Source organism: Sporothrix schenckii, assembly GCF_000961545.1.
Source record: "Sporothrix schenckii 1099-18 chromosome Unknown Cont49, whole genome shotgun sequence".
In the NCBI taxonomy this organism is placed as follows: domain Eukaryota; kingdom Fungi; phylum Ascomycota; class Sordariomycetes; order Ophiostomatales; family Ophiostomataceae; genus Sporothrix; species Sporothrix schenckii.
In genome coordinates this window covers 918,765-931,174 of record NW_015971150.1, presented here as the reverse complement: position 1 = coordinate 931,174, position 12,410 = coordinate 918,765, and the positions used below count along the sequence as shown (strand labels likewise).

Below are 12,410 nucleotides of genomic sequence, written 5' to 3'. Positions count from 1 at the left end.
TCATTCACGGTGCTTTTATATTTTGTTCGTCTCGTGTTTGTACACGCCATAAAATGCGCGTGCCCTTGTATCATTCGTCCATCGACGCGTCTCGTCCGCCTTCCAGAGCGGCCCGGGCTGTCCTCGTGCTGCTGCTTGCGTCGGCCACGGCGCCTCCTCCGCCCGCGCCGCCGCCGTCCAGCATCCAAAAGTACACCTCGTCGACAATGTCGTACACAATGTCCTCGGCAATCTGCTCCGCGTACCGCTCTGCGACAGGCCGCAGCTTGGTCAACGGCGGCGGTGCCGTCGGCACCATCTTGCGCGAGAGACCGTCGTCGTCGCCCGTATCAACCATCGTGACGTCGCCAATGTCCTCGTCGTCCTCACCACCGCCGCTGCCGTCAATCTTGGGCTTGAGATTCTCACCCGGCGGCGGGTACCAAAAGTCCGGGCCAAAGTTGACCTCCACGGCCCCGCCTCCAAACACGCTCACGGCCGGGTAGTACCCTAACGTGCCGTCGTCGAGCCGCTCACGCGCGCCCTCTTGGATCTTGCTGTTGGTCGATGACGCCGGCGGCAAGAACGACAGCAGGTTGGTCCACGGTGTGCCCCGCAGCTTGCCGTTCTTGTACACACGGATGTGCGACCCGGGCAGCGTGCGCATGCAGACCACCGGGTGGTTGGGGTTGGGCGGCTCGCCGCCGCCCGGCACGCCCGCTGCGCCCGGAGGCTGCCTCTTGATGGCTGCGTTGTGTACCGACGCCGGGTTGCTTGCACCGTTTAGGGTGGGTGCCGGGTTCGCCAGGTCCTCGAGCTCGCGGCTGGGCACGTAGTCGAACTTCTCAAAGACTGTCTTGGTCGTCTGGAAACGGAACGGGATGCGGTCGCGCACAATGTTGGGCCCGTCGTCGTGGTCGTAGTCGTGCCGGCTGTCGTCGTCCGTGTCCACGGCCGGGTTGTACGTGCCTTGCACCACCTTGCGGTGCAGCGCCTCGGACGGCAGCTGAATCTCGAGGCCGATGACGTCGCCCTCGCGAATGTCCTCGTCGTCATCGCCGTCTGTGCTTCCATTTCCATTTCCACTCCCCGTCCCGCTGCCATTCCCGCTGGTCGCTCCACTGCCGCCGCTCTGTGACACCGACAAGAACTCCTTGGGCCGCGACATGTGCACCTTTTGGCCTTTGCGGTCGCGGATGCCGTAGCCGTATGCGTCGTAGCCGACCGGTGCGTCACGCGACGCCTCGCGCCGTGCCCATCCCACGCGCACATGGCCGTGCGACGGTGGCTCGCCGGCCTTTTTGCCGTCTGTCTCCTTCTGCTTGCCATTGCTCCGTTCGCCGTCCTTCAAAATACCACGCGTCACTTTACACTCCCAATACCACCGGCCCTGTCGTGCCGCCACATTGGCGCGCGCCGTGCGGAAGCCGCTGTCGCCGTGGATGTTGAGTCCCGTCTGGTCAAAGAAGACATTGGGTGGAGCGTCTTCGAAGCTAAAGTGCGCATAGTGCGGCTTGGGCTCCGTCTGCCGGAAGTAGTGTGAGGACGGAAAGCGAGGGTCGGCAATGCCGCTCTCGTAGACGTACCCACGTCGGTTGATGGGTCTAATGAAACGTCAGTATTTTCAACAAGGTCACTTCGGTCAAAAACAAGAACATAAAGAAGAGAGCGGGATACGACATACTGTTCAGAAAACAGCTCCAAAAACTCAACCTCCTGCCCACTGGCGAGCTGCACACTGTGCCGGGCCCGGTGGATGGGGCTCGCTGGCGGTTCAAAGTCGCTGGGCCGCAGTGGGCCAGCAAGCCGTACGCGCACCGGCAGGCCCTCGTTGGCTTTCGCTGCGGCGGTTGCCTTGGTCGTCGTCGTGCTCGCCGTCTCGTTCCCGCTCCCTCCGCCACCCCCGCCGCCACCGCCACCGCCTACGCTAAACGTCACCGTCGACTCATTGGATCCCCCGCCTCCTGCCGTCTCCTTCCGTTTTGGCTCAGGTGTCGCACGCGACAGCCCGCCTTCGGCCGCTTTGGACTCGCGCTTCTTGAGCGACTCCTTCTTGACGCGCTTCTCGCGCACCGCCACATTCGGCACATCGTCGCCCGGCCCCGTCGGCTTGGGCGTCGACCGCGACTCGGGGTTTAGCGGCGACCGCACCGCGGGCGTGTGGTCCTCGTCGGCCAAGGCGCGTTTCTGCGGCAGCGTGGAGGGCGGGTTCGGCGGCGCTGCGGGAACCGGCGACGCCGAGGAACGCGATGCGGCCGCGCCAGGGGGCGGCGTGGGTGATTTCCCCGCGGAAGCTTGCGAGGCAAAGGACGTATAGGGGATCGTCGGCGGTGGGATGGGTGTTACTCTGACGCCCGTCGGCGCTGCCCGCGGCGCTTCGTCCGGGGCAACCTCCGCGTCGGCGGCCATTGAGAGGGCAGAAGCTAGCGGAGAACAAAATAGACTGACGATGAGCGCGTCTCCGATTGATATCAGTCGAACCGGTTACGCAGACCGTCGTGAAGCAAGGGGGCTGGCGGTGTGGTTGGTTGCAGCGTCGACGGTCCAGCTCTGTTGTGCTGGGGCCACTGAAGCTATTTGAAGAGGCGCGTCGGTCTTTGTGTTGGCGGTTGTGTCAGTTGGCGTCGCAGTGAGTGGCAGCGCCTGCAAACTCGGCCAAATGTGGCGCTAGCTGGATTTGGCCAATTAGAAACCCCAGCACATTTAGGCTGCACGCAAGCCACACTTCAGCCTCGTGCCGTGCCTGCGGCTCCAGAATTTTCTGGCTCCTGCCCTGCAAAGCGCCTGCAGCAGGAAAAAAGTCGCGAGCTGCGCTGTGTCGCGTTTCTTTGCCTCACTGGCTGCAGTTGCGCCAACAACACCAACATCGACCAAACCTGCACCATCAACCCCCGCACCCCACGGCCGATCCCCGACCTCGAGACGACCGGACCTGCATTGAATTGCATTTGTCTCGACTTTATTCATCCGACAAAAAAAGCCGAGGGGTTGTGTCGACCGTCCCTGCGCGCGCCTTCGGGTCGCACCCCTTTCAACAAAACCATCAGTCTTTATCCACAGCCGCAATCATGGTTGCCGTCAAAGGCGGCGTGTGGACAAACATCGAGGACGAGGTGCTCAAGGCCGCCATCTCCAAGTATGGCCTCAACCAGTGGGCGCGCGTGTCGTCGCTGCTGGCGCGCAAGACGCCCAAGCAGTGCAAGGCGCGCTGGAACGAGTACCTTGACCCCAGCATTCGCAAGATCGAATGGAGCAAGGAGGAGGACGAGAAACTGCTGCACTTGGCCAAGCTGATGCCCACACAATGGCGCACCATCGCACCCATTGTCGGCCGCACGGCCAACCAGTGCCTCGAGCGCTACCAGAGGCTGCTGGACGAGGCCGAGCAACGGGAGGCGTCCGAGTTTGGGCTGACGGGCGACGCCGACGGCGAGGCGTCCGCACCGTCGGCCGACCACGTGCGGCGGCTACGGCCTGGCGAGGTCGACCCGGATCCGGAAAGCAAACCGGCACGGCCGGACACGATCGACCTGGACGAGGACGAGAAGGAGATGCTCAGTGAGGCGCGTGCTCGCCTGGCCAACACACAGGGCAAGAAGGCGAAGCGGAAGGCGCGGGAGCGGGAACAGGAGGAGTCGCGGCGGCTGGCCAATCTGCAGAAGCGGCGTGAACTCAAGACAGCCGGCATCAACATCAAGGTGGTGACGCGGCGCAAGGGGGAGATGGACTACAACGCCGACATTCCCTTTGAGAAGGCGCCCGCGCCCGGCTTTTACGACACGAGCGAGGAGATTGCGCGCAACGAGCGCCAGCGCGCGGCCATTGACCCGCGGCTGCAGCAGGCGTCCAACAAGCGCAACCGCGGCGACGCGGACGCGGACGAGGCCGGGCGCAAGAAGCGCAAAAACGACGGCGACAAGAAGGACAGTCTGTCGGCGGCGGCCATCAAGGCTGGCCAGCAGCAGCGGCTGCGCGAGGCGGAGCAGAGCAGCAAGCGCCGCGCACTCGCCCTTCCTGCGCCACAAGTGAGCGAAGGCGAGCTCGAGGAAATTATCAAGATGGGCGCCATCGGCGAGCGCGCCAACCAGCTGGCGCAGGCCAGCGACAATGAGGCCACGCGCGGCTTGCTGCAGGACTACTCGACCATCCAGGGCACCGGCGGACCCATCCGCACCCCGCGCGCGGCGCCCGAGGAGGACCGTGTCGCCAACGAGATCCGCAACATCCGCGCCCTGACCCAGACACAGTCGTCGCTGCTGGGCGGCGAGAACACACCGCTGCGCGAAGGGTCCGGGTCGACGGGCTTCGAGACGGCTGCACCGCGCAAGCAGGTCGTCGCTACGCCCAACCCACTCGCAACGCCACTGCGGACAGGGGACGGCGCTGGCGGCAGCGGCGTGCTCGCGACGCCGCTGCGGCCCGGACAGACACCGCTGCGTACGCCGCGCGACGGCTTTGCGTTAAACGACGGCAGCGGCATGAATGGCGGACAGACACCGGCCCAGCGCCAAGTGGCTCTCCGGGGCCAGCTGCAGCGGGGCCTTGCATCGCTGCCCAAGCCCAAGGACACGGACTGGGAGCTGGAGCTGCCGGACGAGGCGGACGAGAACGACGAGAGGGCGGCACGGACTGCCCAGCAACAAGTAGAGGACGCTGCAGATCGCGACCGACGGGCACGCGAGCACCAGGAGGCGCTGGCGGCGCTCGAGCGCAAGCGGCGGACGCAGGTCATGCAGCGCAACCTGCCACGGCCAGCGTCCGTGGACCTGGCGGCGCTGCTGGCGAGCACTGCCAGCCTCGAGGATCCAGCTGCGGCGCTTGTCGCCCACGAGGCCGCGCTCCTCGTCGCCAACGATGCAGCCAAGTTCCCGCTCACGAAAACGGCGGCCCGGCCGGCGACAACGGTGTCTCTCGAGACAATAGGTGACGACGATCTGGCCGAGGCGCGGCTGCAGGTGCTGCTTGAGGCCAAGAAAGCGCCGCCACGCGACGCGATCGACGCAACCTGGACCGGTCTTGTTCCCGCGTCGGACGACGACGGCCGCACGACGGCGCTGCTGCTCGGCCTCGGCTGCTACGACGACGACGACGAAGATGAGGTCGCGTCTCTTCAGACGGCACTCGAGGTAGGCCATGACCATATGCCGCGCACCCACTCCGTTGTTATTGTTTGGTTTACATTTTGCTAACTATCTATAGGCCGTCCGTGACGCTGCGTTGGCGTCGGCCGAAAAGGGTGCCAAGCTCGAGAAGAAGCTGACGGTGCATCTCGGCGGCTACAAGCACCGCGCCGATACGCTGCGCAAGAAGATGACCGACGCACACAGTGCGCTCGGCAAGGCCCAGGCGGCACTCAACGGCTTTGAGATCCTGGCCCGGTCCGAGGACCAGGCGCTGCAGCGGCGGCTGGCCGGCCTGCGCGACGAAGTGAGCTTCATCAGCCGACGCGAACGCGAGGCCCAGGAGCTGTACCAGGCAAACAGGGAGGAGCTGCTGGCGCTGGGTGGGCAGGTGGCCACAAATGGGCATTGAGGTCTTTTGGCCATTTTCGGTTTTTTTTTGTTTGCATCCTGCATTGTATTATTGTATCTTGTCATTGTCTACGGATTTACAAAAAGGGCTGGCTTATGGCATGGGTGCCTTTCTTTGTTTCATTCCCTCTACCTTTCACATAGCAAATGGCATTTCTACAACCTACCTACAAACCTCTTTTGATGCAGTGGTGCCGAGAGGCCAAGGGATGGCATTCGTGATGGCTTGGACAGCATGGTGTGTCTCATATCGGCGACATACTTGAGACGAAATACCGAGCGTTGTTGCCACAGTAGGTCTCCTGATATGCCGAAACAGACTGTCGACGGAGGCTGTTGCTTCTGTCCGTCGTATATGAGACAAGGAAGGGCCTTCGCCTTGATCAAGTTGCCTCGTGTCAGCGGGATATCGGTCCGATGTGTTGAAAGGGGACATCTCTGCCTTTGCCCCAATTTAGATTAAACAGTATTGGTGTTGTCAATGGCCTTCTGACCATCTGCCGTCATCGTTTATATGTGGCCCGTGGCGAATGTCCGAGCTTTCGTGTACACTCTGTAGACTCGATCGGGGTCTGCTAGTGTCGGCTTTTGATTTGTCTCGACGCCAAAAGTAGCTTGCTGTCGCTTCGTTCTTTTTGTCGTTGTTTTTGTTTCTCGCAGCCGATGATGTGTTGAAAGTGTCCGGGTGTCGTTGAGGCTGCCTATTTCTCGATGTATTTTATTTTGTGCTCCGTGACTGTTCAAGTGCCCTCCCCCTGTTCTCGGTACACATTCGACTGTGATCCTATGTGTTGTGTTGATAGGTGGCGAACGTGGTCGAGTGTCGTCGTGCCTTTGCTCGATGCCTTGATTGTTCTTGTCTTGTGATGCGTCCTCATAGCTTCTCTTTGTCGTCGACTGTCGGAGTGATGTCCGTCGCCGATGTGTAACCAAAACTGATCAGGTCGGAATCAAAAGAAACCTGAGAGCATCTTGCTCGGCCGAGGACATGATGTCGTTCTTATATCTACTGAGAACGGCAGATATGAGTGCCTTCTCACGGATTTCTCCCACGCCATGTGCCCTGGCTGTTTTTGCCACCTATTTTCCCTTTTCATCCCCTTTCTTCCTTTTGCCTCCTTCCTATTTCAAACAGCCATGACTCTTATTTTTTGATTTCATCCTACGAGATACGTGGAATATGAGCAAGAAAAGGGAGCAAACGCGGCTGCTATTTCGGAAAGTTTGAAAAGCGAAAGGAGGCAAAAAAGGCGGATGAAGACAATGGAGATGCCATTGCACCGTAGAGGCGAGAAAACAAGGCACGAGATAGGGCAGGAGCATAGAGACAAGTGCCTGAGCCGACTTGGCTGAAATGGATAACATTGTTGGCTGAAGTAGAGGGTGTTAGAAATAGACCACCGTCCATCCACGATGAATTTTGTGCCCTTTGCCATGCCTCTGATTGTCTTGTCAGCCACCATAAAAGATGAATCAATATTAGCCTCGACTTCTTTTGCCACGTTCTTCGCCTCACATTTTACGCGTCGGCAAAGTTGCTGCGAGAGGACGCTGATGCCCTGTTCACGTACATGCCGAATTTCCAGGTAGAGTTTAATTGCAATGGGATTTTGCCAGGAACGAAGAAGCATCGTGTGGATATGAGGCTCGAAGAGTGGGAGTTGGTAAACAACCGATATCTACGTTAAAATACCAACATATCCGCCTCCATTAGCATATCAAATACTTCTCATACTTGTCTGTGGTATACTAGGTTGTCATGATGACATATAATAACATTGTCACGTGTAGTAAATTCTACAATATCAAATTATCTCAGCGTGCTCGCCAAGAGTCTCTTCGTCTCAACAAGTCTCATCGTGTCCTTCTTCTCGTCCTTTGGTCGCAATGCGTCCAGATACGACGCATCCCTAGTTCTCTTCTAGAAGTTTTCCTTCCCCTTGTTTTCTGTCCCAACCCAAGGTTGGCCTCCTTGAGGACGAGTACTACACAGTGCTTGACAATTGTTGGTGAGATGGAGGAGGGGTGTGCGACGATGACAAGAACAAATGGAGGTCTGTCCCATCTAGTTTGAAGCAGGAACAAAGCAGCCACTGGTCCGGGTAGCAAGATCGCCTCTGCTGCATTCTTTATGCTCTGAGAGTGCCTGTGAGGCAGGAATTTAGAGTTTCCGTGCCATGACAATTGCCTCGGCAGCAGAAAGCGGCAAGCCAGTCCCATTCGCCAGGACGGTACCAGAAGCAGCTTGCACTCCCGTTGTGATTGTGGGAAATGCAACTGCAGAGGCATGCATATGTGCACGGAGAAACCGGATGGTCGCAAGGACAGGGCCCGATGCAAAAGCACCCTGAGCAAGATGCGTGACCAGACTGGCGAACAGACCATGCAGAATGCACGGTGAAGAAGGATGGAAACTACAACAGCAAATACGGAACGCAGGGTACCGGGATTAAGGGGTCGACGCAGGTCACGGCGGGCCGGTTCGATGACAGCTACGTTGATGGACGCTGAAGTTACAGTTTGCAAGGACGAGGTCTGTCGAGAGTGCCGGAACACATTTTGGATGGAGTGATGCGTGCAGTGGCGGTCATACAAAGACTCCACACGGCGGTAGACAAGCAGAAGGGCGACTGTCTGTGATCAAACAAGCCAGATGCGGAAAGAGAAAGCTTCCAGAATCCGTCTGTGCGATGCTCCGCTGGGAGTGAGGGTGTATGAATGGATGGATGGCATACGATGGCAAGGTTCAGGGACCGAGACAAGGAGGCGGGGGGTTGAGCCCATGAACATGCAAGGAACATCAAGTAGGTGTGATGCGATGTGATGCAGGACAGAGACGGGATGGAACGATGTTGGAACGGGGAGAAGGAAAGACACACAAGAAAACCAAGAGACATAGAAATAGGATCAGCCAACTGGCTCGGAAGACAACGCAATACATCAAGTCAGAAGTTATTTTGGTGTCTAGCTGCAATGAAAAAGCACGGACAAGAAGCAAAGAGGAAACGCCACTGATTGGTCCTCAGGACTGCACGAAAACGCAAAGGGTTCACAAACACGAGGAGAGTAGGTCTGGCTATTCTTGCAAAGAACGCATCCAATAATCGCCAACCGTGGTTCGGCACCTCGTCTCAGACGGCATGCAAGTGTGGAGGAATGGAGATGAATGGGGAGGTATGGGGGAGAAATGGGGAAGAAAAGATAAGACGAGACAAGTGACGGAGGTGACTGCCGGTGCATATCCATGGGTCAGTCCACATTGTGATGACCAGCAAGTTTAGCAGCCGCCCATGTCAAACCCATGCCTCTTGGGCACATGACAGAACGTGAGGATGAAAAACATGGAACAGGAAACACAAGAAACAAAACTATGGTATCGGCTAATCGAAGCGAGGCGAAAAGCAGTCGATAGCCACCATGGGACGCAAAGCTCAAAAGCGAAGGTGAGAAGGATGGAACGAAAATCATGACATGAGATTCATAAAGTCAGAAGCAGAGACACGGCGACCCCCGAGGTCAACGAGTGTGGAGAAGATGAGGAGCCGAGCTTTGAGAGAGAGTGGTGTCTGAGAGCACTATCAAGAGTGTAAAACATGGAATGGCCAGACTTGAAAGTGTGGTTGACGGGTAGCAAATGGCACTGTAGCATCAAGCGGCAGAGTCTGGGGGCGGCAGATTGAGAAGAACGGTAGCATTGAGCAGGAAAAATAAAAACAGCACTCGGATGAGGAGGAAGAAAGTTAAACTTTAGAAAGTGCCAAAAACGACCTCCCCTTGATATTGCTTAGCTGCTTTCTTTCGCCCATGCTCAGCTTCCTATTTAGATATTAAGCTTAATCCATTAGTTTTATGCCATGCCTTCTTCCTCGATCGATTGATTCTATCTTCCAACGTTTATCATTTTCTCAATCAAAGCGATGCCCTGGTCTAGCATCTAAACGTGCACGTATGTCTCCGTGCACCAAAGCAAGGAGCAGCACAAAGCAGAGACACATTTGCGAGCAACGAGGGAAACAAAGCTGTCCGATCGGATCGGTACTGTTGATACCCGAATCGCAACGATCCAACGAACCAAAAGTGAGCGAGAAGACAAGAAAAAAGACTATCAGTAAAATGGAGGATCAAAGACAGGGCCTCCCCGGATAGAGCAACAACCCCTGTCCCTTCCAGAGCCTCCACGACGTCCAAATGGAGATATCTCTTTGGTCCCGATTCTTGTTCGGGCCAGGCGTTCGTGCTCTGTATGGTGTCGGCAACAGTTACAGTTATGCCAGACAGTCATTAGTGGGGGATGGTTGACAAGGGGGAGAAAACACTCGGCAAGCAGCAACAGACGTGACGTGGCAATACACAATGCAGACGACCGGAAAACGCAGTCGTTCCAGGATGGCGTCGATCATGCTTTTTGAATGCCGCCCGCGTTGCATCAATCAGGTGAACTCTGCGTCTGTGAGACCTGTGGGCGATGAAACCTCTGAGGGGTTGTTAGTCTAAACACGGGATAATTGGGGGAGCAGTCGCCGCCAGTTGCGCAGACATGGCGGTCGCCATTTCATTATTTGAAAGCGTGCTACAGTATTGAGATTGCCGTACACGTGAGAACTCGTAGAGCGCGAGAGTAAATGGAAGTAAACCAAAAAAAAGTACACAGTAAGTCCAATCATAATTTCTTCATGTTTTTTTCTTTTGTCTTTTCTCGTTCTCCCTTGTCTCGTCCTGGAGATGCGATATACCGCTTGACCACAGGTCTAGACTTTCACAAACGACTTGCCAAAAAGAGTTCTTACGTTCTTGCACAGAAAACGCAAACCGAGCCGGCTTGGCACAGGTCACGCAATGAGTTTGATCCGCAGACAGGTGAACAACGAGTGTGAACGACTCCGAACAGGCAAGATCAAGGCACGACCAGCGATCGCAGAAGACAAAGACCACCTAGAGACCCTAATGGTCTGACATACATCCCCCACGTGCCCTTCATTATTTTGGTTCATCTTGGTCTTTGCCTGCGTCTGGTCACATCTGTTTGCTTCTGTGGAGGAGTTGCGACTGGGATGCCGGGATCACCCCTATTGCGTGTTCTGGGGGAAGCGCCTGGGGGACCGGCACGGCGTACAATAGAAAACACGCAAAAAAACAGACAACCGGCTGGAGTGGTTCGCCAGGAGGCGAGAGGCGGGAAGCACATAGTTGTTAAAACACGGGACGTGTCAGAGCATTTGATGGGCGTAGTGTCGCAATGTTGGGGGGGCAAAATGCTAACAAAATAGGACAGAAACTACTGAAATTAAAGAAATGTCCAAGAGACTAGAGAACGAATCGACGTGACATGATAAAGAGCCAAACTGCTCGTCTTGCGGTATGCGGGTCTACAATTTGGTGTGGGGAAGTGAGTAAAAATAGAGAAGCACAGATCGGTGAGCCTGCCTCATGTATTCGTGAATTGTGACGAGTGTTGTAATAGTGAAAATGGAAATCCTAGATAGAAAATATAACTATAAAACTGAATGGAAAATAAAACTGACAAAAAAAAGACGTCCCGAGGTTCTAGAAAAGCAGCACAAGGCTGGGCGGCATACAGAATCTCCGTTGACATCGGCATAACCGATTGATGGCACGGCCATGGCACCGACCGGTTGGTATCTACAAGGACAAGTGACATTGAAAGCCGCTAGGGAGTAAAAAGCAAAAATAACAGGGAACATGGTGAGGCTCAAGCCTGTCAAGACGGCACGGCGGAGGCATGGGGGCAAGATGACCCGGAGAACCCAGAGACAGCAGTGAAGACCTGGGATGAACGGCCTGAAATAAGAGTCAGGTGAACACAAAACAGGGTAGCAAGAGGCATGACAGTTTTGTGGAAGGATTCTGTGTCGGTGTAGGGACCCAAACAACATACAGACGAGGGCCAGTTGTGCGGTATAGAATAGGAAGGGTGACAAGAAGGAACGGGAGGAAGATGACGAGGACGGCTGTCTATGAGGCGACCGCGTCAACGATTCGCAGCATGGGCAATCCCTGCCCGGACGATGCCCGTCTGCAAGTGGCCATTTGACTTGATCGGTAGTCATGAAGGGTCGTGGAAGGAGTTTACTGGGAAATTGAGTAGTGTTTGGGTGCATTGTGCAGCGAAATACGACTTATGCAACTGTTTCGTGTTTTCATATTTTCATAGCGTTTTAAGAGCCACCTCTGCAATTCATCGTTTTGCTTGCTTACATTCGTTCGGAAACTACGGAATTGACGCCGACAAAACGAGAAACAAAATACACAAAGACACATTACAACATTCACGGCCGGCTGTCCAACAAGGCCAACAAGGCTGGGCTTCATCTGGTATTCGGCCCTGGCAGGGCTGGGCCCAGGCCGCATACCAGCTTGTCACGCTTTCCTAGGCAGCCAACAGACAGGACAGGAGTCTCGCTCGGTACCGAGCCGATGGCATGACCGCCGGCCAACAAATCGTCCACCACCAGTAGCCAACAAGCCTGATCGATCGGCCGCGATCGAGCTCCAGACCCTGCACCATATTCTGCACCATATTCTGCGCCCAGAACCTTTCATCCGCCCCCCATCGTTTCTCGCCCTCGCAGCCCAGAATCTGATTCGTCCTTGGCTGGCGATACACACGTGCCGCACAGCCAGAGGATATTCAATTATGGTTCTCGCAACGGCCGCCCTTTCCTTCATTTCCCTTTTTGCATTCCCCTGTCTTCCTTTACAAGCATTTATTATGTGCCGCCTCCTGTGTAATTACCGCGTTGGACAGAATTTCACGGAAGCAGAAAAGCACACATACAAGGAAAGATTCTAGAAGCTTACTCTTTTTTCATTGTCTCACAGAGACAGACCAACCCAACCAAAAGAGTCCCCTTCGGGACCGTACTGGCGTCAATGCCGGCG

General features: G+C 56.3%; 2 protein-coding genes across 2 annotated transcripts; one reads left to right on the top strand and one right to left on the bottom strand.

The window, feature by feature from the left end:
* Positions 1 to 70: 70 nt before the first annotated feature.
* On the bottom strand, positions 71 to 2,388 carry SPSK_00443 (COMPASS component BRE2; the record flags this gene model as incomplete). Its single annotated transcript, XM_016727412.1, has 2 exons — positions 71 to 1,583; positions 1,664 to 2,388. 2 exons carry the CDS (start codon positions 2,386 to 2,388, stop codon positions 71 to 73), a joined length of 2,238 nt encoding a protein of 745 aa, XP_016582817.1.
* A 659-nt stretch (positions 2,389 to 3,047) lies between these two features.
* Positions 3,048 to 5,511, top strand: SPSK_00435 (pre-mRNA-splicing factor CDC5/CEF1; the record flags this gene model as incomplete). The annotated part of the gene is made up of 2 exons (XM_016727404.1): positions 3,048 to 5,105; positions 5,179 to 5,511. 2 exons carry the CDS (start codon positions 3,048 to 3,050, stop codon positions 5,509 to 5,511), a joined length of 2,391 nt encoding a protein of 796 aa, XP_016582816.1.
* Between the last annotated feature and the right edge of the window lie 6,899 nt (positions 5,512 to 12,410).